The sequence below is a fragment of the Mustela lutreola genome, chromosome 7, assembly GCF_030435805.1.
Source record: "Mustela lutreola isolate mMusLut2 chromosome 7, mMusLut2.pri, whole genome shotgun sequence".
NCBI lineage: Eukaryota > Metazoa > Chordata > Mammalia > Carnivora > Mustelidae > Mustela > Mustela lutreola.
In genome coordinates this window covers 50,731,192-50,754,072 of record NC_081296.1, presented here as the reverse complement: position 1 = coordinate 50,754,072, position 22,881 = coordinate 50,731,192, and the positions used below count along the sequence as shown (strand labels likewise).

Here is a 22,881-nt window from a genome sequence, read left to right as displayed (position 1 = left end):
TATTCCGGGGTATTCTTTTGATGCAATTCTAAAAGGGATTACTTTAATTTCTCTGACAGTTCACTATTAGTGTATAAAAATGCAGTGGATTTTTGTATTTTGATTTTGATCCGGCAACTTTACTGAATACACTTTTTTTGGTGTACTCTTAAGGGTTTCTATATATAACATGTCATCTGTAAATACTGAGTTTTATTTCTTCCTTTCCAATCTGGATGACTTTTTTTTTTTTTTTTTTTATCTTGCCTAGTTGCTCTGGTGAGGAATTTCAATAACTTATAGAATAAAAGTAGTAACAAACAAAAAGTAGTAGCAAACAGGGTGGACAACCCTGTTTTATTCCTTATCTCTGAGGAAAAGCTTTCAGCTTTTCACCATTGAGTATGATGTTAACTACGGGCTTGTCATATATGGGCTTTGCTATGTTGAGGAACGCACCCTCTATACCCACTTTGAGTTTTTAACACAAATGGGTGTTGGGGCACCTGGATTGCTCAGTCAGTTAAGCATCCAACTCTTGATTTCAGCTCAGGTCATGATATCAGGGTCATGACTCTGGGCCTCATGCGCTGCTAGGTGTGGAACCTGCTTGAGATTCTCTCTCTTTCTCTCTGCCTCTACCCCCACCCTTCCTCGTGCTCTCTGTAAAAATAATATTAAATGGGTGTTGAATTTTGTCAAATGCTTTTTATGCATCTACTGAGATAATTATGTAATTTTTATCCCTGATTTTGTTAATGTGGTGATTAACACTGATTTATAAATGCTGAACCATCCCTGCATCCCTGGAATAAATCCTGCTTGATTATGGTATATGATCCCTTAAGGTACACTTGACCCTTGAATAACGTGGGGGGGGTTCAGGGCACCAACCCCCTGTGCAGTTGAAAATTCATGTATATCTTTTGAATACCTCAAAATTTAACTAATGACAGCCTACTGTTGACCAGAATCTTACTGGTAAGTCAATTAACACACATTTTGTATTTTATTTGTATTATATACTGTACTCCTGTATTAAAGTAAGATCGAGAAAAATGTTATTTTAAAAAGTCACAAGGAAGGGGTGCGTGGGTGGCTCAGTCAGTTAAGTATCCAACTCTTGGTTTCAGCTCACGTCATGATCTCAGTGTCATGGGTTCGAGCCCTACTCTGGGTTCTGTGCTCAGTGTGGAGTGTGCTTGAGATTCTCTCTCCCTCTCCTTCCCCTTACTTGCACACTTGTTCTCCCTAAAACAAATAAAATCCTGGGAAAAAACGCAAGAGAAAATACATATAATACTGTACTGTATTAATCGAAACAATTCACATATAAGTGGTCATATATAGTTCAAACCCATGTTGTTGAAGGGTCAACACTACTGTTGAATTTGCTTTGCTAATATTTTATTGAGGATTTCTGCATCCATGTTAATCTGGAATATCAGCCTGTAATTTGCTTTTGTTATGGTCCCCTTGTCTAGTTTGGTATCAGGGCAACTGTAAAATGGCCTTGTAAAATGACTTTAAAAGTGGGGCTCTCTGCTCAGCAGGGAGCCTGCTTCCCTTCCTCTCTCTCTGCCTGCCTCTCTGCCTACTTGTGATCTCTGTCAAATAAATAAAAATCTTAAAAAAAAAAAAAAAAGTGGGGCACCTGGGTGGCTCAGTGGGTTAAAGCCTCTGCCTTCAGCTCAGGTCATGACCCCAGGGTCCTGGGATCGAGCCCCACATCGGGCTCTCTGCTCAGCGGGGAGCCTGCTTGCTCCTCTCTCTGCCCACTTCTCTGCCTACTTGTGATCTGTCAAATAAATAAATAAAATCTTTAAAAAATAAATAAATAAAACAAAAGTCTTCTTTCCTCCTCTTTTTTGGAAGAGTCTGAGAAGGACAGGTATGAATTCTTTGCATGTTTGATAGAATTCATCACTGAAGTCGTATAGTCCCAGACATCTGTTTGTTGGAAGATTCTCAATTACAGATTCAATCTCCTTACTAGTAATCCATCTGTTCATATTTTCTGTTTCTTCATAATTCAGTCTTGGTAGGTTGTATGTTTCTAGGAATTTATCCATTTCTGCTAGGTCCAGTTTCTTGGTGTGTAACTGTTCACAGCAATCTCTCAAGATCCTTTGTATTTCTATGGTTATCAGTTGTAATGTCTCCACTTTCCTTTCTGATTTTGAGTCCTGTCTTTGTTTCAATGAGAATGGTTCAAGGTTTATTGATTTTTATCTTTTAAAAGGACAAGCTATTTTGTTGATCTTTACTATCGTCTTTTTAGTCTCATTTATTTCCACTCCAATCTTTATTTTCTTCCTTCTCCTAACTTTTGGCTTTGTTCTTTTTCTCATTCTTAAAGGTGTAAAGTTAAGTTTATTCAAGATTTTCCTTGTTTCTCAAAACAGGTATTTATTGCTATGAACTTTCCTCCTAGAAGTGTTTTGCTGTATCCCTTAAGTTTTGGTACATTGTGTTTCCAGTTTCATTTTCACAAGGCATTTTTTAAAATCTCTTTTGATTTCTCCTTTACCCACTGGTTGTTCAGTAGCATGTCACTTAATCTCCACCTGTTTGTGGATTTTCCAGTTTTCTTCTCACAGTTGATGTCTAGTTTCATACCACTGTGGTCAGAAAAACTGCCTGATATATTTTCAGTCTTCTTAAAAGGACTAAGACGTCTTTTGTGGCCTAACAAATGATCTACCCTGAAGAATGATCCATGTGCACTTGAGAAGAATGTACATTCTTTCACTTTCAGATGAAATGTTCTGTACATATCTGTTAAATCCATCTGATCTAATGTATCATTTAAGGCCACATTTCCTTATTGATTTTCTGCCTGGATGATCTAACCAGTGATGTAAGTGGGGCACTAAAATCCTCCTGTAACTGTAATACAATAGTATTACAATGTTATTGACTATATTCCCTATGCCATATTTTTCATCTCCATGACTTACCTTGTAACAGGAAATTTATGCCTCTTAATCCCTTTTATCTATTTCACCCATCTCCCTATGCACCTCCCCTATGGTAACCACCAGTTTAATCAGAATCCTGTTTTGTTTGTTTTTTTAGATTCTACTTCTATGTAAAATTATATGGTATTTGTCTTTCTCTGACTTATTTCACTTAGCGTAACGCTAAATCCATCCATGCTTGCCCATCTCGTAAGATCTCATACTTCTTTGTAACTAGGTAATACACATTGTATATATCTATCCCATCTTCTTAATTCTTTCTTATATCGACGGATACTTGGGTTGCTTCCGTATCTTGGCTATTATAAATAATGCTGCAATAAACACAGGGGTGCATATATCTTTCAAATCAATGTTTTCATTTTTTTTGAGTAAATACCCAGTCAGGGAATTAGTGGATCATATGGTATTTCTACTTCTATTCGAGTCCTCTGACTATTTTTAAATCAGATTATTTGGTATCAAGTTCTATACATTTTTTATATAGTTTGGATATTAACCCCTTATGGGATATATCATTTGCAAATACCTCCTCTCGTTCAGTTGCCTTCTTGATGGTTTCCTTTGCTGTACAGCAGCTTTTTTCTTATTGGTGTAGTCCTAATAGTGTATTTTTGCTTTTGCTTCCTGCTTGAGGAGACCTATTCATAAATATGTTTCAAAGGGTGATGTCCAAGAGATTATTGTCTGCATTTTCTTTCAGGAGTTTTATGGTTTCAGGTCTTACATTTTAGGTCTTTAATCCATTTTGAGTTTGTTTTTGTGTATAGTATAATAAAGTGGTCCAGGGATGCCTGGGTGGCTCAGTCAGTTAAACGTCTGCATTCAAGGTCATGATCCCAGAGTCCTGGGATCGAGTCCCACATCAGGCTCCGTGCTTAGCAGGGAGCCTGCTTTTCCCTCTGCCTGCTTTGTCTGCTGCTCCCTTGCTTGTGCTCTCTGACAAATAAATAAATAGTATCTTTTTAAAAAAGTGGTCCAATTTCATTCTTTTGCAAGTAGATGTCCAATTTTTCCAATACTATTTACTGAAAAGACTGTCTTTTCTTCAGTGTATATTCTTGCCTCCTTTGTTGTTGATTAATTGACCAGATAGGGTGGATTTATTTCTGGGTTCTCTATCCTGTTCCACGACCTGTATGTCTGTTTTTGTTTTGATTAGTATAGCTTTGTACTGTATCTCAAAATCTGGGATTGTGATACCTCTGCTTTGTTCTTTTCTCATGATTGCTTTGGCAATCTTTTATGCTTTCATACAAATTTTAGGATTGTTCTACTTCTGTGAAAAACATCATTGGTATTCTGAGAGAGACTGAATCTGTAGAGTGCTTTGGCTAGTATGACATTTTAACAATTATCTTCAACCCATCAGCACGCTGTATCTTTCTACTTCTTTGTGTCCTGTTCTACTTATTTTGAGAGTATCTTAAAATGTTCAGAGTACAGATCTTTCACCATCCTGGATTAAATTTATTCCTACCTATTTTATTCTTTTTGCTGCAACAGTAAATAGGATTGTTTTCTTTCTGCCACTTTGTTACTAGTTTTTTTGGTGGCATCTTTAGGGCATTCTATATATGCTATCATATCATCTACAAATAGTGACAATTTTACTTATTCCTTACCAATCTGGATGCCTTTTTTTTTTTTCTGATTGCTGCCATTAGGACTTCCAGTACTATGTTGAATTAAAATGGTGATCATCCTTGTCTTCTTCCGGATAGTAGAGGAAAGGTGCTCAATTTTTCACTATTACGTATGATGTTAGCTGTGGGTTTTTATCTTGAGTGGATGTTGTATTTTGTTAAAGCTTTTTCTGTACCCATTGAGATGATCATATGTTTTTTAATCCTTTCTCTTGTTAATGTGATATATCACATTGATTTTGTGAACAGCAAAACACTTTTGCATCCCTGGAATAAATCCCACTTAATTGTGGTGGTGGTGGTGGTGGTGTGTGTGTGTGTGTGTGTGTGTGTGTGAACAACTTTTTTAAAATGAATTTTTTTATTTAAAGATTTTGTCAGCGAGCAAGCACAGGCAGGGGAAGCAGCAGGCTTCCCGCTAAGCAAGGGGCCTGATGCAGCACTCAATCCCAGTACCCTGGGATCATGATCTGAGCCAAAGGCAGACACTTAACTGACTGAGCTACCCAGGCGTGCTAAAATGTATTCTTGAATTCAGTTTGCTACTACTTCGTTGAATATTTTTGTAGATCTGTTCATCAGAGATACTGGCCTGTCATTTGGTTTTTGTTTTTTTGTTTTTTGTAGTGTCTTTGTCTGGTTTTGTTATCAGGGTAATGCTGGCCTTATAGAATGAATTTCCTTCCTATTTTATTTTTTGGGATAGTTTGAGAAAAACAGGTATTAACTCTTCTTTAAATGTTTGATAGAATTCACCTGTGAAGTCATCTGGTCATGGACCTTTGTTGTTTTTTTTTTTTTTTTTTATTACTAATTCAATTTCATTACTAGTAATTGGTCTGTTCAAATCTTCTATTTCTTCCTGGTTCAGTTTTGGAAGATTATGTTTCCAGGAATTTACCCCTTTCTTCTACATTCCTCAATTTGTTACATATAATTTTTCACAATATTTTCTTAAACTCCTTTGTATTTCTGTAGTATCAGTTGTTATTTTAGTCCTTCATTCCTGATTTTTACCCAAGTCCTTTCTTTTTCTTGATGAGTCTGGCTAAAGGTTTATCAATTTTATCTTTTCAAAGAACAAGCTCTTAGTTTCATTGATCTTTTACAATTTTAAAAATTTCCTTCCTTCTACTAGTTCTGGGCTTTATTTGTTCTTTTTCAAGTTCTTTTAGATTAAAAAGTTAGGTTGATACTTCTCGTTTCTTGGGGTGTGCCTGTATCCCTCTTAACTTCCCTCTTAGAGCTGCTTTTGCTGAGTCCCAAAGATTTTGGCTTTGTGTTTTAATTTTCACATGGCTCCATGTTATTTTTTTATTTCTTTATTGATCAAAGCGTTATTTAGTGGCATGTCATTTAGTCTTCATCTGTTTTCTCCAGAGTTTTTCTTGTAATGAATTTGTAGTTTCATATCATTGTGTGCAGAAAAGATACTAATTTTTTAAAATGGTTTTATTTATTTGAGACAGAGCACAAGCAGGGGAGAGCAGTGGGAGAAGCAGGGACCCTGACCGGTGCGGGGGGGGGGGGGCTCGATCCCAGGACCCCAAATTGTGACCTGAGCTGAAGGCAGATGCTTAACCAACTGAGCCACCCAGGCGCCCCACTTGATACAATTTTAATGGACTTGTTTTGTGGCCTTACCTGATCTATCCTGGAGAATGTTCTATGTGCACTTGAAAAGGATGAGCATTCTGCTGTTTTTTAGGGGGAGAGGTTCTGTATGTATGTTAGGTCTGTCTGGTCCAATGTGTCATTTAAAGCCACTGTTTCTTTATTGATTTTCTGTCTGACTTAGCTATTGACGTAAGGTGGGGTGTCAAATCCCCACTATTACTGTGTTACTGTCAATTTCTCATTTTATGTCTTTTAATATTTGCTTTACATATTTAGATGCTATTTGGGGTACACAAATATTTACAACTGTTTTATCCTCTTGTGGCACTGGTTCCCTTTATGTAGTGCCCTTCTTTGTCTCTTGCTACAGTCTGTCTTTAAAAGTCTATTTTGTCTGATAGAAGTACTGCTACCTCGGTTGTTTTTGTTCTTTGAGGGTTCTTTTGCTTGGGATTTTATGGTATATGTTTTTGCATCCCGTCACTTTCAGTCTGTGTCTTTAGGTTTAAAGTGACTCTCTTGCAGGTTCCACATAGTTGGATCTTTTTTTTTTCTATCCATTCCATCACCTTATATTTTTTGATCAGAGCATTTAGTTCATTTACATTTAAAATAAGCATGTACTTACTGCCATTTTGTGAATGATTTTCTGGTTGTTTTTATAGTACTCTGTTCCTTTCTTGTTCTCTTACTCTTTTCCCTTGTAGCTTGGTGGCTTTCTTTAGTGTGAGGCTTGGATTCCTTCCTCTTTAGTTTTTAATTTGTGGCTACGATTGGACTCATGTACAACATCTTATGTGTTTAGCAGTATGTATTAAGTTGATGGTCCCTTAAATTCAAACAACATTCTAAAACTACATTTTTACCCCCTCTATATTTTATGTATATATATTTTGCATCTTTTTTATCGATTTATTTTTATATTATTTATTATTTTTAATAAAATTTTATTTATTTATTTATTTATTTATTATTTTTTATATTTATATTATTTATTTTTTAAATTTTTGTGGATAAGAGCTATTTTGCTACTTTTGCATTTTAACCTCCATTAGTGATTAATCTACTACCTTTATTTTATATTTGTACTGTAAAATTTTTTTCATTCATAATTTTCTTCTAGTTATGGCCTTCTCTTTCTACTTAATTCCCTTTAACATATCCTATAAGGCTGGTTTTATGGTGATGAACTCCTTTAACTTTGGTTTGGGAAACTTTCTATTCAGAATGATTACCTTGCTGGAGAGTATTCTTAGTTTGTAGGGGGTTTTTTCCCCCTTTGTTTTTATTTTAAGATTTTGTTTATTTAACAGAGACAGTGAGAGAACACAGCAGAGGGAGTGGAGTGGGAGAGGGAGAAGAAGGCTCCCCACTGAGCAGGGAGCCCCATGCAGGGCTCAATCCCAGGACCCCAGGACCAAAACCTGGGAGTGAAGGCAGCTGCCTAATGACTGAGCCACCCAAACGCTCTTCCTTTAAGCACTTTGAATGTATCTTGCCATTTTCTTCTGCCCTACAGTTTCTGCTGAAAGATCAGCTGATAGCCTTACGGGGTTTCCCTCATATAACTGTATATTCTTTGCCATTTCTACTTTTTTTTTTTAAAGGTTTTTTTTTTTTTTTTTTGACAGAAATCACAAGTAGGCAGAGAGGCAGGCAGAGAGGGGGGGGGGAGGCAGGCTCCCTGCTGAGCAGAGAGCCCGATGCGGGGCTCGATCCCAGGACCCTGAGATCATGACCTGAGCTGAAGGCAGAGGCTTTAACCCACTGAGCCACCCAGGCGCCCCTGCCATTTCTACTTTTAAAATTCTCTATTGTTACAGCTTGCTATTTTAATTATTATGTGTCTTGGTGTGGACCAACTTGGGTTTATCTTGTTAGGAGCTTTCTACTTCCTGGACCTGGATATCTGTTTCTCTTCCCAGATCAGGAAGTTTTTAGCTATTTCTTCAAGTAAGTTTTCTGCTTCATTCTCTATCTTCTCTATAATGTGATGTTAGTATGCTTGATGTCACTGAGGTCCCTTTTTCTTTCCTATTTAGACTGGTTGCTTTCCACTACCCTCTCTTCCAGATCACTGATCTGTTCTTCTGGCTCCTCTAATCTGCTGTTGATTCCCTCTAGTGCATTTTTTTTTAATTTATTTATTTATTTATTTATTTTTTTGAGAGAGAGAGAGGAGAGCAAGCATGGGGGTGGGGGAGAGGGTTAGAGGGGAGGGAGAAGCCGACTCCTTGCTGAGCAGGGTCTCCATCCCAGGACTTTGAGATCATGATCTGAGCCAAAGGCAGCTAACTGTCTGAGCCACACAGGCGCCCTCTAGTGTATTTTTATGTCAGTTATTGAATTCTTCAGCTCTCTCTGGTTTTTCTGTTTTCTATCTTTAACCTGAGTCCATCCACTCTTTTCTTAAGTCCAGTGAGTATCTTTATGACCATTACTTTCAATTCGTTATTAGGTATACTGCTTATTACCATTTTATTTAGCTCCTCTACCATAATTTTGTCTTGTTCATTCATTTAGGACATACCCCTCTCTATTTATGTTTTGTAACTCTTTCTATCTACTAGGTAGGTCAGCTACATCTCCTGGTCTTGAAATTGGTGGTCTTGGGTAGAAGAGGTCTGTGGTGCTCTGCAGCACAGCATCTCTCCCAGGTCACCAGAACCGGGCACTCCAGGGAAGCCCTCTATGTGGGCTACATGTGACCTAATATCGTGGGTAAGCTGCAACTATGTTCAGCCAACGTAGCTGCAATGACCCACTTTTGCTGACTCTTGATGCACTGCTCAGAGTTTGGTCTCCATACCATTGAGATGCTTGTCTTAGGCAACACTGGACTCACTGTAGAGCAGGACCCACATTCAGCCTAGCTGCTTGCAATCAGCCTCTTCCACAGCTTTGGGGGCACAGAACGGCAGCTTTTGCTCCATGATTCTTTGAGAGGCTTATAGGGTGACCACCAAGTGATCCCAAACTGATTTATGCATAAGATAATGCAATTCTCTCCTTTTCCTGTAAGGTCATGTGATAATCCAACATACAACAGAAGATATGAAAGGCTCATTAGACAATTCATAACCAAGCCATACAAGCTGAACCTAGTTTTTCAAACATTCAATTTTCAAAATGGTGGCCCCAACTGCCTCTAAGAGCAATCTTGTATTCTTCCATCTCTCTCTCTCTGTTGTTGCAATGGGCTCTCAGGGGCCCACATCTGCTGCTGCACCCTCAGTGAGGCAGCCTCATTGTCACAGCTGTATCAGAAGCTCAAAAGACTGTGTCCATGGGCAGCCCCTAAGAGTTTTAATAAAGAAGCAACATTATCAACCCTAGTTGGATTAGTAGAGAACTACCCACATAGTTAACTCCATATGGATTTTAAAAGCTGCTTTTTAGCTCTCTATAAAACTAATGCCTATTTGTAATGAAACTTCGATGGGTTAAAACAGTCCCACAACCCAGAATAATTCTAAATTTCCAACGGCTGCCTTTAAAAAAAAAAAAAAAAAAGCTTTTAAATCGGTTTTCAAAGAAAAATATCCTTGGGACACCTGGATTGCTCAGTCAGTTAAGCAGCCGACTCTTGATCTCAGCTCAGGTCTTTATCTCAGGGTCCTGGTTCAAACCCTGAGTTGGGGCTCCATGCTGGGGGAGGAGCCTACTTAAAAAAAGAAAAAAAAAAAAAAAGCCCTTAACTATGGTATTGCAAGATGGTAGACTTAGAAGGCACGTTTATTTTCCTCTTGGTACTATTTGAATTTTCCCTAAATGTTACAATGAATACACAGACTTTATGTCCTTCAATTTTTATTATTGAAACATACATGTACACAGTTATTTCCTAAAGAGGAAGACTGCCTAGGTACAGCCTTTCCTTGACAGATTTGACTCTTGCCATGAATGACCCTGAAACGTATTACAGGTTAACCTTTTGCAGCATTAAACAAACTGCGTTTCCAAAGCTCCTATGCGGAAGTGAATCACACAGCTAGTGAAACCGTCTACTAGCTACCCAGCATTCCCATCTCGCCAAGTTTTGTTGTTCTCCACTTACCTTTACACCTCCCATCTGAGGAAGCTGCTTAAACTTTTTCATTTGTACTTTACTGCCTTTCATAAGGAAAAAAAAAAATTGCCATGATGGATTTTGAAACTCCTAAGATTCTCAAGGGTTTCGGGGCATATATCTCACAAGTGTCAGTCTTCCACATTATATAAACTGTTAAATACATCCTTAAGGAGAGCAGGGAATAAAACTGGTTTGTTGATGTTATTAGATCCCTTTTATGCACTATATAAGTTTAATTTGGCAAAGCAGTAATTGGGAAGTATATATAAGTTAACCCACATTTTGTTTTACTCCCCCAAAGCAAATATGTAATTATAAAGGTGACACAATAGGTTAAAAAATTCAAACAACATAAAAGAGCAGGAAAAAGGAAATCACAGTTGACTTTCTTCTTGAATCCCTACCCCTAAGAAATCACTGAGAACAGAGAGAGTATGCTGCTCAAGACTTTAATGCACATATGAATGTTTATTTTACATAGATGGAATCATTCTATAGACATAGTTCCATGGATAGTGTTTTGCTCCACAGTATTTTGTAAGCTATCTTTCTGTGGCCTGGCTATTGATCAACTTTATCTTTCTTAATTACTACACAGTATTATTTATTAAACCAGTGCCCTACTAGCAGGCATATAAATTATTTCTGATCTCTGCAATAACAAAGAATGCTTTAATGAACATCTTTTAAAGGTGTTATTGTCCACATTCACAAGTAAAATTACTATGTCTAAGGAAATGCTCATTAAAAGTGATCACTGTCCTCCCAAACTACAAATTTATACTAACACCAATATGTGAGAGTGCCCACTCTCAAAAACCTACACGAACCATGGATATTACCTATCTTTGTCATTTTGACCAATTCTGCTTTACCTATACTTTCCTGAATATAAGTGTTTAATTGTTTCCATTTCTTCCTATTTATATACTTTACCAAGTATTCTTTTTCATATGTCCTCTACTTACCTACTGTAACCTTAATTATGCAGTTAAATTTATGAATTTTTTCCTTTCTGAGTTCTGGTCTTGGTGAAAGATCGCCCATATAAGATCAAAAAAACGTTGGCCTATAGGGTCCTATGGTTTTATTTTTCATATTAAATCTTGAAACCAAATTTCAGAAAAGATGGGAGTTAGGGATGAAATTAATGTTTTCCCAAATTTTCATTTTCAGTATTAATTGACTAATAGTTCTATCCACTGATTTGAAATTTTTTCTTTGGAATGTAATAAATTCCCATAGACACCTTTCTGCACCAGTACATGCTAAATTAGTAATATGGGACATTTCTTACCTTATCTCTATCCTGCTTCCTCATTTTTATTTAAAAAACTTTTTAAGCTTCTCTTAAGAATTTCTTTCTGCAGGGGCTCCTGGGTGGCTCAGTGGGTTCTGCCTTCAGCTCAGGTCATGATCCTAGAGTCTGGGATCAAGGCCCCCCAACCAATGGACACTCTGCTCTCAGTGGGAAGTCTGCTTCTCCCTCTCTATCCACGCCTCTCCATTCATGTGCACATGCACGGGCGCTCTCCCCACCCCCCTCAAATAATCTTTTATTTGATATTATTTAATTAATTCAATCATTTAACTTTAATTATTATTTATATTTAATTATAATAAATAATATATAATAACTATAATTAATAAACATTTAATTTAATTTTAATAATTAATCTGATTGATTTAATAATTATAATTAATAAACATTTAATTTAATTTTAATGATTAATCTGATTGATTTAATAATCTCTCAAATAGTCTTTTAAAAAAATTCTTACAGAGGAACTTTTGAGCAAACTAGAATAAATTTAGGGGGTAATCTGGGGGAAAACTGACATCTCTACTGCATTGGTCTCCCTATCCAAATATATGACATGGCTCTATTCAAACTTTTATCTGTTCTAGCATAAAGTTTTATAATTTTCTTCATCTAGGTCTTATATATTTCTCAATTATTTTATTCATAAGTATTTGTAAGATTTTACTGCTACTGTGAATAGGATCTTTTACTATGTGCAGCAAAGCTTTTTTTTTTTTTTTTTTTTTTTTTGCCTATTTGGCTGCCTTACTAAACTTTTTAGCTCCAAGTTTAGAACTTATCAAAATAATACTTGTATTTGTTTTAAATCAAGAGCTTTTAGAAAAGCAGATCTCCTGCCCAGTGCCGCTCTCTTTGTCTAATGAATGCCTTGTATCTCAGCAACAGGACTCCTGACTGCTTCCACACTGTAATGGAAAATCATTAGTGCTTCACCGTTAACTATGATGATCACTGATAGCTTCTGATAGATAATCTTCATCAAGTTAACTTTCTATTCCTAGCTTAGTAAGTTAATAAAAGGGTTTTTTTCCTCCTCCTTTTAATCAGAAATGGATTTGAAATTTTATCAAAACGACTTTTATCTTCCTCCATTAAATTATATTTTCTAGTACTACATCTGCAGGGCCCCAAGATGGGCCACTTTGACATGAATATTATTTTGAGTTAAAGCAAACAAAACCCAGCAGGTTCAGGAGAAGCTCTTATGTCCTCCCCCTCCTCGACTGCCTGCTTATACCAGGAAAAGATTCCTCTTTACCTAAGAAACTTCTCTGCCTAAATAACAGGACAATGTTTGTTTTCCAAACACCACCTCTCACCTTTCTGCTTTCTCCCCTTTGTGTCCTCAGACCCCTATTCCTCTCCTTGGCTCACAGAAGCCTCATGTTGCCTGTCTTTGGAATTTCATGTCCATGTGGAGTCCCTGTACATACAAAATTAAATCTGATTTTCTATCTTGAATCAATGTGGTTCTTTGTCCAGCAAGAAGGACCATGAAGGGCAGAGGAAATTCTTCCTCTTCAACAGTCGACATAGTCAGCAGGATACTTTAACATGCTAGACATAACTGCAACTGAGGTCCTTGGGACATCTGACATACAGCCAACAGAAGGTAAGATTTCTTACCCTGTCAATCTCCCAGAATCTCTATCTGTAGAGTCTGACAGAGTGGGAGTGGTGATAGTCCTTTTTCCTTCTTGCTACATTTAAAATTAGCAGGGCAAAATATTTGTGGAACCTAGTTCCTTGGGGTTAGTTATTAAATTATTTAAATTGTCTCTGGTTAAATTTGGTAGAGCACTCTTTTGGAAGATTCATTTCTTCCCAGAGATAGTTTTTGAGTTTGGTTGGTTTTTTTTAGCTTGTGTTTTAAGACTGTTGCTAAGGGACATCTTAGAAGCTAAAACCCATAACTTGGTAGAAAAGCTATTAGAATCCTCACCAGCCCAAGAAGACTCTCATGAAAGCTAAGTTGGTCACAGAACAGGTTAGATTGACACTAGTTCACCTACTAAACTCAAGCAAACTTCCTTGCAACAAGGTACACTGCTAAACAACACAGAGTCCCCAGTCCTGTAGCACATCCCTTGTGTTTTCATGGGAGACTAGAGACCCCATTTTCACCATCCTTCCTGCTTACACAATGAAGCCCTTTGCTTTCTGAAACTAACTTTTAGATCATGTGGGCTATCATCTATACCCTCTTTAGATGCCTTCTGCATCTTTGGTTTAGCCATTAAAAGGCTTATTGGTTGGAGTTGTTATTAACAGATTATTCATCAATGGTCTTTAAATTGCTTATATTGAAAAGAAAAATATACTGTATAGAGAACTCTCAACTGTCTTAGTATAACAGCATGCCTTAGGGACTCCGTTGACAAGATGGACAAAAGACTAAAAAATAAATGTCCATCTCCAAAGTAAAATCCCCTTAAAATCTGGCCTCTCATCTGTTCTGCCTTCAGCTCAGGTCATGATCCCAGGGTCCAGGGATTGAGCCCCATGTCTGACTTCCTGCTTAGCAGAGAGTCTGCTTCTCCTTCTGCCCTTCCCCCAGGTCATGCATGCTCACACTTTCCCTCTTTCTCAAATAAATAAGTAAAAATCTTTTTTTTTTTTTTTTATTTATTTGCCAGACAGAGATCACGATAGACAGAGGGACAAGCAGAGAGAGAGAGAGGAGGAGGCAGGCTCCCCGCTGAGCAGACAGCTCGATGTGGGGACTTGATCCCAGGACCCTGAGATCAGGACCTGAGCCGAAGGCAGAGGCTTAACCCACTGCGCCACCCAGGCACCCCCAGTAAAAATCTTTTTTTAAAAAAAGATTTTTACTTATTTATTTGAGAGAGATCACAAGTAGGCCGAGAGGGGGGAAGCAGGCTCCTTGCTGAATGGAGAGCCCGATGCACAGCTCAATCCCAGGACCCTGAGATCATGACCTGAGCCAAAGGCAGAGGCTTAACCCATTGAGCCACCCAGGTGCCCAATAAGTAAAATCCTTAAAAAAAAAAAAAAAAAACTTAAAAAAGAAATCATCCATTTAACTCCTCCTTCCCTACGAGATTTATAGGGATTTTATGTTCAAAGTATATAGGTTGCTCACATAAAAGCTGAAAGCCAGGAAATGAATTTAACAAAAGCACCTGAGACTGGCAATAAGGCTCACTTTGCTCCTACCTTCTAGGGCTCTGTAAGAAGGCTCTGCCAGCTTCAGGCATTCCTATGCAATGTACATTGCAGACATACCTTAGCCACCCCCTTCTCCACTGAAAAAGAAGATCTTTTAAATTATAAAACCCTTTTGCCCCTATTTTGAAAAGATGGTACCAAAATTAGAGGGAAATGAGAAAGACTGATGATTATTCAACTACCTTCCCTTCATAGAGAAATTGGGACCAAAATGTCTCCTAGGCCCTCCCACAAATGATATGTGAAAGGTCAACCTGCAGGGGCTAACAGAAGCCAAGGCTGAATTCCGTATGCTACTAGAAGGCTTTGTTGGGGCACCTGGGTGGCTCAGTGGGTTAAGCCTCTGCCTTCGGCTCGGGTCATGATCTCAGGGTCCTGGGATCGAGCCCCTGCATCGGGCTCTCTGCCTACTTGTGATCTCTCTCTCTGTCAAATAATTAAAAAAAAGAAAAGAAAAAAAAGGCGGCTTTGTTAAAATGCTTTATTTTGCTTACTATTTTAGTTTTAAAAAATCTCCCTGGGCGCCTGGGTGGCTCAGTGGGTTAAGCCGCTGCCTTCGGCTCAAGTCATGATCTCAGGGTCCTGGGATCGAGTCCCGCATCGGGCTCTCTGCTCAGCAGGGAGCCTGCTTCCTCCTCTCTCTGCCTGCCTCTCTGCTTACTTGTAATTTCTCTCTGTCAAAAAAAAAAAAAAAAAAAATCTCCCTAATACAAAAAAAACAGAGTTTAGTTTTTATCCAGTTCTTGGGGAATTAGAAACAACTGCTTTACCAATCTGTACAAAACTAGAAATGCAACTCTAGAAACAAGCCCACCCCTCTTTACCAATCCCTAACTCTCGCCTATTCCCCTTAAAATGTTTGTAGCTATTATAAAAGATGAGGATATTAAGACAAAATTGTCCTGCACTCAAAAAAAAAAAAAAAATAAAGAAAGAAAGAAACTTTAAAGAGCAGTTGCCCTGAAACTGAAAAAGAACTTTTTGGCATTCTTCCTCAGTTTCTTGAAATGATAAATTTTACCATGTTTTTAAAATATAAACACAGCCCACAACTGCCTGAGATTGAAGAAAAAATGGGGGAAAGAGGCCTTTCTAAAATGCCTCTTGTGCCCAGACTCCACACCTCTGGTAACAGGCAAATTTGCTCCAGATTTCCAAATTGGAGAAAACCTGGGATTCTTTCTCTGTTCCTTTGTGATGTGAGTTTTCTATTTCCATCTCCCCAAGAGCCAGTATTTGAAATACAAACTTTAGAGAAGTTTTTCATCAAAAAATAAGAGGTATTTAGAAATTGGGCCTTTAATGTCCTCCCAAAAAAAGCTGCAATATTTTGTTTGCATCTTGTCTGTGTATGCCCACATGTTATAAATGCGACATATTTTCTTTACCTCCAGATGGTATCACCAAAATTAATTTGTAAAAGAGTTCTTTTTAGTTGGTTTCAAGTCAAGCACTTATAAGTAATGGGAATTCCAAAACTCAGAAAGATAGAAACTAACCCAAATGTTTTCCAAAATCATGTAATCTGGGAAAATATTCAGTATTAAAGCTAATTTTAGGTTGTTGGTTTAATTAGGAAAAAAATCTCTTGAGAGTTACCAGCATTAAATATATGACTGTTATTCTACCTGTGTTTATGGAAAGCCAAGTAAGTTCACCTCTGCAAATTTATCAGAAAAAAAACCTTAATGATTGATTTTTGTCTAATGCTTAATGAAATTTCTGTGGGTAATCTAAACCTAAGAACAAGCTAATTAAATAGATGTAAATAAGACAAAAGGGTTTGTAGGCAGGGGTGCCTGGGGGCTCAGTTGGTTAGGCATCCAACTCTAGATTTCTACTCAGGTCATGATCTCAGGTTGCACTCTGTGCTGGGCTGTGTTACAGCCTGTTCAAGATTCTCCTCCCACCCCTGCAAAAAAGGTTTGTAGGTCAACTTTTAAATAGCTTCCAAAGTCCTTGGTAACCTGACAGTTTAAAATTTTTTACTAAGTGAGTTAAATTTATTGAGATATCTAAGTCATTTCCAGATAAAGTAAAATAATAAGACATTAGGTACTGAATATAGGTTCAGAAAATAGATGTCAATAGGTTAATTTACTTGTGTCTTATTACAGAGAAACTAAATAAATATGGACCTTTGTAGTAAACCTGGTTTGTGCTTTATTGAAAAACTGTACTATGAAAAAGCACATTCTTAAAATTATGAAATGTTTTCACAAATTTGCTATTCTAAATACTGGTATAGCAGTTCAAAATTGCTTACTACTTAGTTTTCACTAGAAATTAAGGTTTCTAAGAGTTAAGAATTCTAATAAATATAATTAAGAATACCAGAAATAATAAGGAAAACAATTCCATATGCAAGGAAATGTGTTTTTGGTAGAAAAAGATATGAGAAACAGAAATACACTTTTTGTTAAGGGAAAGACAGTAATTCTGTCCTAAAGTGAAACTTTTTAAAGAATGTAAAAAAGTTCGTTCCATAAAGTTTATGTAAAAGGAGTATTTGGAAAGGGGTTTTATGTGTGATCAGTACTGGCTAAGATTAGGATAAATTTAGTAAGTAGTAATATCAAAAATATACTGCAAAGTTGAAATTTTTTTTTTGTTAAAAGGACAAGTTACAAATCTGCTTTTAATAAAAAACTGTGAACAAATATTTTTTTCCTTTAAAGTTATCTGCTTAGAAATCAAGGATTCTATATTTTGCCAAAATAATTTATCAAGTTTTGCTCACAACTATGTAAGGTTCTATATTTTTGCCTTTTATTCTTTTGAAATCTTTTATTATCCTTTTGGTTAGATAATTAAATATCATTTCATAGTACCCTATGATCCTATTAAGCAAATGTTCAAACTAAAATCAAATCCTAAAATGAAGTCTTTTGACCACAGTCTGAGGTGTTCCAGATAGGCCTTAGAATATTTCATTGTCAAATAAGTGATACGAAACCCTCTTAGATTATATTTATGTAGATAGGGTAAGTGTTCTAAAATTGTATAAAACTCCTAGAAACCTGATGTCCTAGTATGTTGTTATGTGTCGAGAGTCACAGAAATAACCAAATTTCTTTGTTCACTGAATCACAGTGAACTCTAATACAGTTACTATTTTGCTCTGATGGTATTGCAAATGTGCCTTATCTTCAGTGAGACTCATAAAAAGAACTTTGAATACAGGTTTCTGGTAACCTGAATTCTTACCATAAAACTGGTAAGAATTTCTGAACTAGTGGAAGAACTGGATTCAAGCAAAACAATAATATGGAACTGAAAAATTTATCCTTTTTAGCTCTTTATGACAATTTAATAGAATATACCTTTGTGAACAAATTGAAACATTTATCTTTTTCCCTACCTGAACTCTCCAGAACTCAGAAACTCTAAGTATTCTTATATTTATTTGCATAAGTTCAATAGAATTCTGTTCTCCCTGTAACAGGACACAATTGGAAACATTTGTTATATAACCAAGGCTTTGACTGGAATGTCCTATTTGAGAGAGAGATGTAAACTGAGATCTGACCAGATAGCTTTAAATGACCAGACAGCTTTAAGGAACTAGGGTTGACTTTAAGAAGCCAGTAAAGCCCCCAGAAGTACCAGTCTGGTACCCTGCTTACAAAGTTCCCAGCAGCCTTACCAGGTAAGTAAAGGTTGGCACTCCCTGGCAAGTACAGGAACCCAGCGATAGTTTGAGGACCTCGAGCAGAGAGGAATTCACCCAAATCTGTAGGAATTGAAGACGTTCTGATGGCAAGTATCGGGCTTGGCTTCTGGCCTCAAGAGGATGTTAAAACTTCAATCTTTAAAACCTGCTGGAAACTTTTTCAAGAATCTACCTAATCAACTGCTATTCTTTGTCACATTCATATAAATGATCAGGCCAAGTTCTTTTGAAACTAGAATTATTTTGCAAACAAATTAGTATTAATTTGGCTATCTATAAAAGGGTGATTATAGAGAAAACAGGTTTCAATAACATATCTGAGTAAATATTAGATTGCAATACTGTTCATTAGAACCTGGACTAGATATTCATTTCTTCTCATTTCCTCCAGTGCTTGACTATAATTCTCCTAAGTAACATTTTTAATTTTTCTTCCAACCTTCTACATTGGATTCATCTGAGAACTAAAACTGCCCTTTTCCCTGAAGCCCTACAAACTAAATTTATATAAACTTCAGAGAGATCATCCCAACAGCTCACATATAGGCAATCTTCATGCCTGCTGCTGTGGGCCACTCAAAAAGATCATCAGACATTCAAACTACAAACCACTGCACTCAAGATGGTTCAAGCTTAACATCTAAAAATCTTCTTGACTGACTACCCTCAAAATTCAGAAACTGGTTTATAATTTGATCCAATCAGTTAACCACTGTTTTTGTTTCCACAGAAATGCCTCTTATGTAATACCTGACTGCTTGAACCTTAGGCCTAACCTGCATCACTGCCTCCCAAAACAAGTTTGAACTGACCTATTGACAGGACTGGTTCATTAAGACTGAACAATCAATTGACCAGCTCAATTTTAATGTGTGAAATTTTAGGGAAGTTTCAGAGGAGAAAACTGCAGGGGCCCATGGCAGGACACCCCAAGATGGGCCACTTTGGCATGAACATTATTTTGAGTTAAAAGCAAACAAACCCAGCAAATTCAGGAAAAGCTTTACCTTCCCCTCAACTGCCTAAATTAACATTGCAAGGGAGAGCCTGTACCAAGAAGTGACTATTAACAAGAGATTCTTCTTTACCAAAGAAACTTACCTAAGAGGAGAAACTTTATTCTCCAAACATTTCCTCTCACCTTCCTGCTAATGGTCTTTCTCCCCTTTGTGTCCCCAGACTCCTAATCTCTCAGCTCACAGAAGCCTCATGTTGTTGGTCTTCAAAATATTATGTCTGTGTGGATTCCCCATACATATAAAATTAAATCTGATACTCTCCTCCTCATCTGTCTCATGTCAACTTGGTTCTTAGTCCAGCTAGAAGAACTTTGTCAGCCAGAGAAAATTGTTCTTTCTGGATATAGCAGTCCTGCATGGCTGGAAGAAATCCTACTTGATCTCTGTATGTTATTTTATTACAGTATTAGATTCTATTAGTTAATATTTCATCTATAATAATCTTTCCTTTTTTGTCAGATTTTAGAACGGATTATTTTAGCCTCTCATAATTTGCACGTTTTTAGTTAAATAATTTCAAATTCCAAGGATCTTTCTCACCATCACCTTTCCTTTCTAAATGAAAACTAAGCCTGTCAATTAACATTCCAAAAAGGACACAAGTAATCCTCGCGTTAAAGCATATAAAAGCATGTAAAATGTAATCCTGACTCCAACTGTTTAGTAAAGAAATCCACATCAACTGGACGCTCCATGTCCAAAAAAAAGTAGTACCCTTAATTGGTAACAGTGTTAAACAGAAAGAATGACTCTACCATCTAGTTCTTTAAGCCAACAGTCAGCTCTTTAACAAAATAAAAATCGAGTCTGAAAACTGAAAGGAAAGCCAGCTGAGAATACAGGAAATCTGTTTTCAGCCAAACCCGAAACCCTTCAGGATGGTCTGGGCCCCCTGAAGCTAAATCCCAATCCCATCAAATTTCAGTGAGTCTATGCCAAGAAAAATACTACTTGGGAAGCAAGGCAAATGCCATTTGCCACTCGTTTGTAGTACTAATCAACCACTTAAGCTATGTCATACAATCTCCTCCTGGACAATCTCAAGAAAGTAAGGTTTCTCAATATTAAAACATTCTGGCATAGGTAATAAGTAAAACACTACAGGGTACAATAAGAACCATACTACGTGACCAATGCAGGATGAAGGGGAACACCGTACAGAAGGAAGAAAGAACCCTGAAGCAACCAGTGTCTCTGGGTCTTCCAAAGATCATCTGGACTTAGTTTTATTTAGGAAATATTGTTCAAATACATATCCACATAGTTATGTTAAGCAATGTTTGAAGAAATTATAAAATGAAGCTCTATCTAGTTTAGATTATAGAGTTTGAGGCTAATTCCTTTCCTCACTGCTTTCCTCTCTAAATGATCAAATGTCTGCTTTATGATTGTTAGTTTGTAATCTCAAGCCATCAATATAAAGAGAAAATAATCTGAGATTTGATACCAAGTATATTGTGATATTTTCAAAACCTGTATTTCAAAACCATCTATTTTAGAGGGAAGATGAATGGATGGAGCTTCCTTAAGTTTCTTCTGTGCTCCTGTTCAAAAGAGACCATCAACACTGTTGCAAAGGTAGGGAACAACTGAAAGCATCTACAAAATGTTTCATATACGGAGTTACTCTCCTGTCTTATAGTAGTCCAGTGTATTTGACAGCTACCCCCTGAGGGAGTTCAAGAAACTACCTGAGCAACAAGGCTACAAGCAAGACCTCTGCTGCTCCTCTTGTAACAAGCCCAATGCTGCCAAATGCACCTGTGACACAGAATTCTGCCCGTCCCTCCCCCAACAGTTGTATTTTTACTAGCACATTTTTTGAGAATGAGCAATAGGCAGTAGAATAATTTGATTCTACAGCAGTACTGCCCAATAGAACTTTCTGCAATAATGGAAATGTTCTCCATCTGTGGTGTCCAATACAACACCACTGGCCACACACAGTTACTGATCACCTAAAATATGGTTAGTGCAACTAAGTAACTGCATTTTTTTTTTAAGATTTTTATTTATTTATTTGATAGACAGAGATCACAAGTAGGCAGAGAGGCAGGCAGAGAGAGAGAGAGAGGGGGAAGCAGGCTCCCCGCTGAGCAGAGAGCCCGATGTGGGGCTCAATCCCAGGACCCTGAGACCATGACCCGAGCTGAAGGCAGAGGCCTAAACCACTGAGCTACCCAGGTGCCCCAAGTAACTGCATTTTTAATTTTAATTTACATTTTACCAACCATCTGTGACTTCACCATAATGGACAGTGCAGTTTTCAACCAATGAGAATCTTTTGTAGGAAAAGACTGGGTGTGTGTGTGTGTGTGTTCTCTCTCATATATATAGATTTTTTTTAAATCCTTATGACAATATTCTCTAGAGCAGTTGAGGAAAAAATTACTTTTAGTCAACAGACAATTCAGCGTAGGGATTATGTTATTTGCCTTCAGTGTAGAGTTACTCAATGACAGAACACAGACTAGGCCCTCTTTCTTTATTCTATCCTAGTTTCTTTTTTTTTTTTTAAAGATTTTATTTATTTGACAGATAGAGATCACAAGTAGGCAGAGAGGCAGGCAGAGAGAGAGAGAAGCAGGCTCCCTGCTGAGCAGAGAGGCCGATGTGGGACTCGATCCCAGGACCCTGAGATCATGACCCGAGCCGAAGGCAGCGGCTTAACCCACTGAGCCACCCAGGCGCCCCTATCCTAGTTTCTTTTTATGGCCAAGAACAGTAAGTCACTTTAAGGATTAGTCAAAGATCGATCTTTTGGCCTTGATGAAAACAGTTAACACTAATCAGAGAAAAAAATTGTTCCAAATCTCACAGTCTTCAATTAAAAGCAGAGCCTCAGGCTTATCAGATTTCTAAAACTATTAATCATAGAAAAGAGTAACATTAGCTAAGTGTTCTTTCCTTCTATGGATATTAGTGGGACATCCACAGAATACATTCTATTTCATTAAGTCAGAAGCAGCTTGTTACAGACTCTCAATTTTAAAATCAGTATTAAAGAAAAAGGAGAGAAATATCTTATGCTTGCCTTAATATCTCTGGCACCCATTTTTTTTTTCTTTCTTTCTGATAGGAGGAGACATTCAGGTTTGACTTCTGTTAAATTATAACACAAACTCATTCAAGCAATTAATAACATAACACAGATGGATGGAGTTTGAGTCTTTTCACAGCTATTTCAGAGGAAAAAAGAATTCTACAACATTAAAGTATCTTTACCTCGTAATGAACAAACTGGTCCATTTTCTTGATTCTTTGAGCGCTTATTTCTGAACTGACTTGGAATATCTAATGAAAGGTCTTAAAAAGAAATAGGAAAACAGCTATTAAAGGGATATACCACACTTAGAAAAGAATTTCAAAAATTGATGTATT

At 37.1% G+C, this 22,881-nt stretch overlaps 1 protein-coding gene across 7 annotated transcripts in view; it reads right to left on the bottom strand.

The window, feature by feature from the left end:
- Positions 1-22,881, bottom strand: part of USP3 (ubiquitin specific peptidase 3) — a 107,507-nt gene that overhangs the window by 11,072 nt on the left and 73,554 nt on the right. For all 7 annotated transcript variants that reach the window (XM_059180739.1, XM_059180738.1, XM_059180737.1 and 4 more), the window contains one exon: positions 22,726-22,806. In XM_059180739.1, the coding sequence (XP_059036722.1) occupies positions 22,726-22,806 (81 nt within the window). The remainder of the gene's footprint in view (positions 1-22,725; positions 22,807-22,881) is intronic.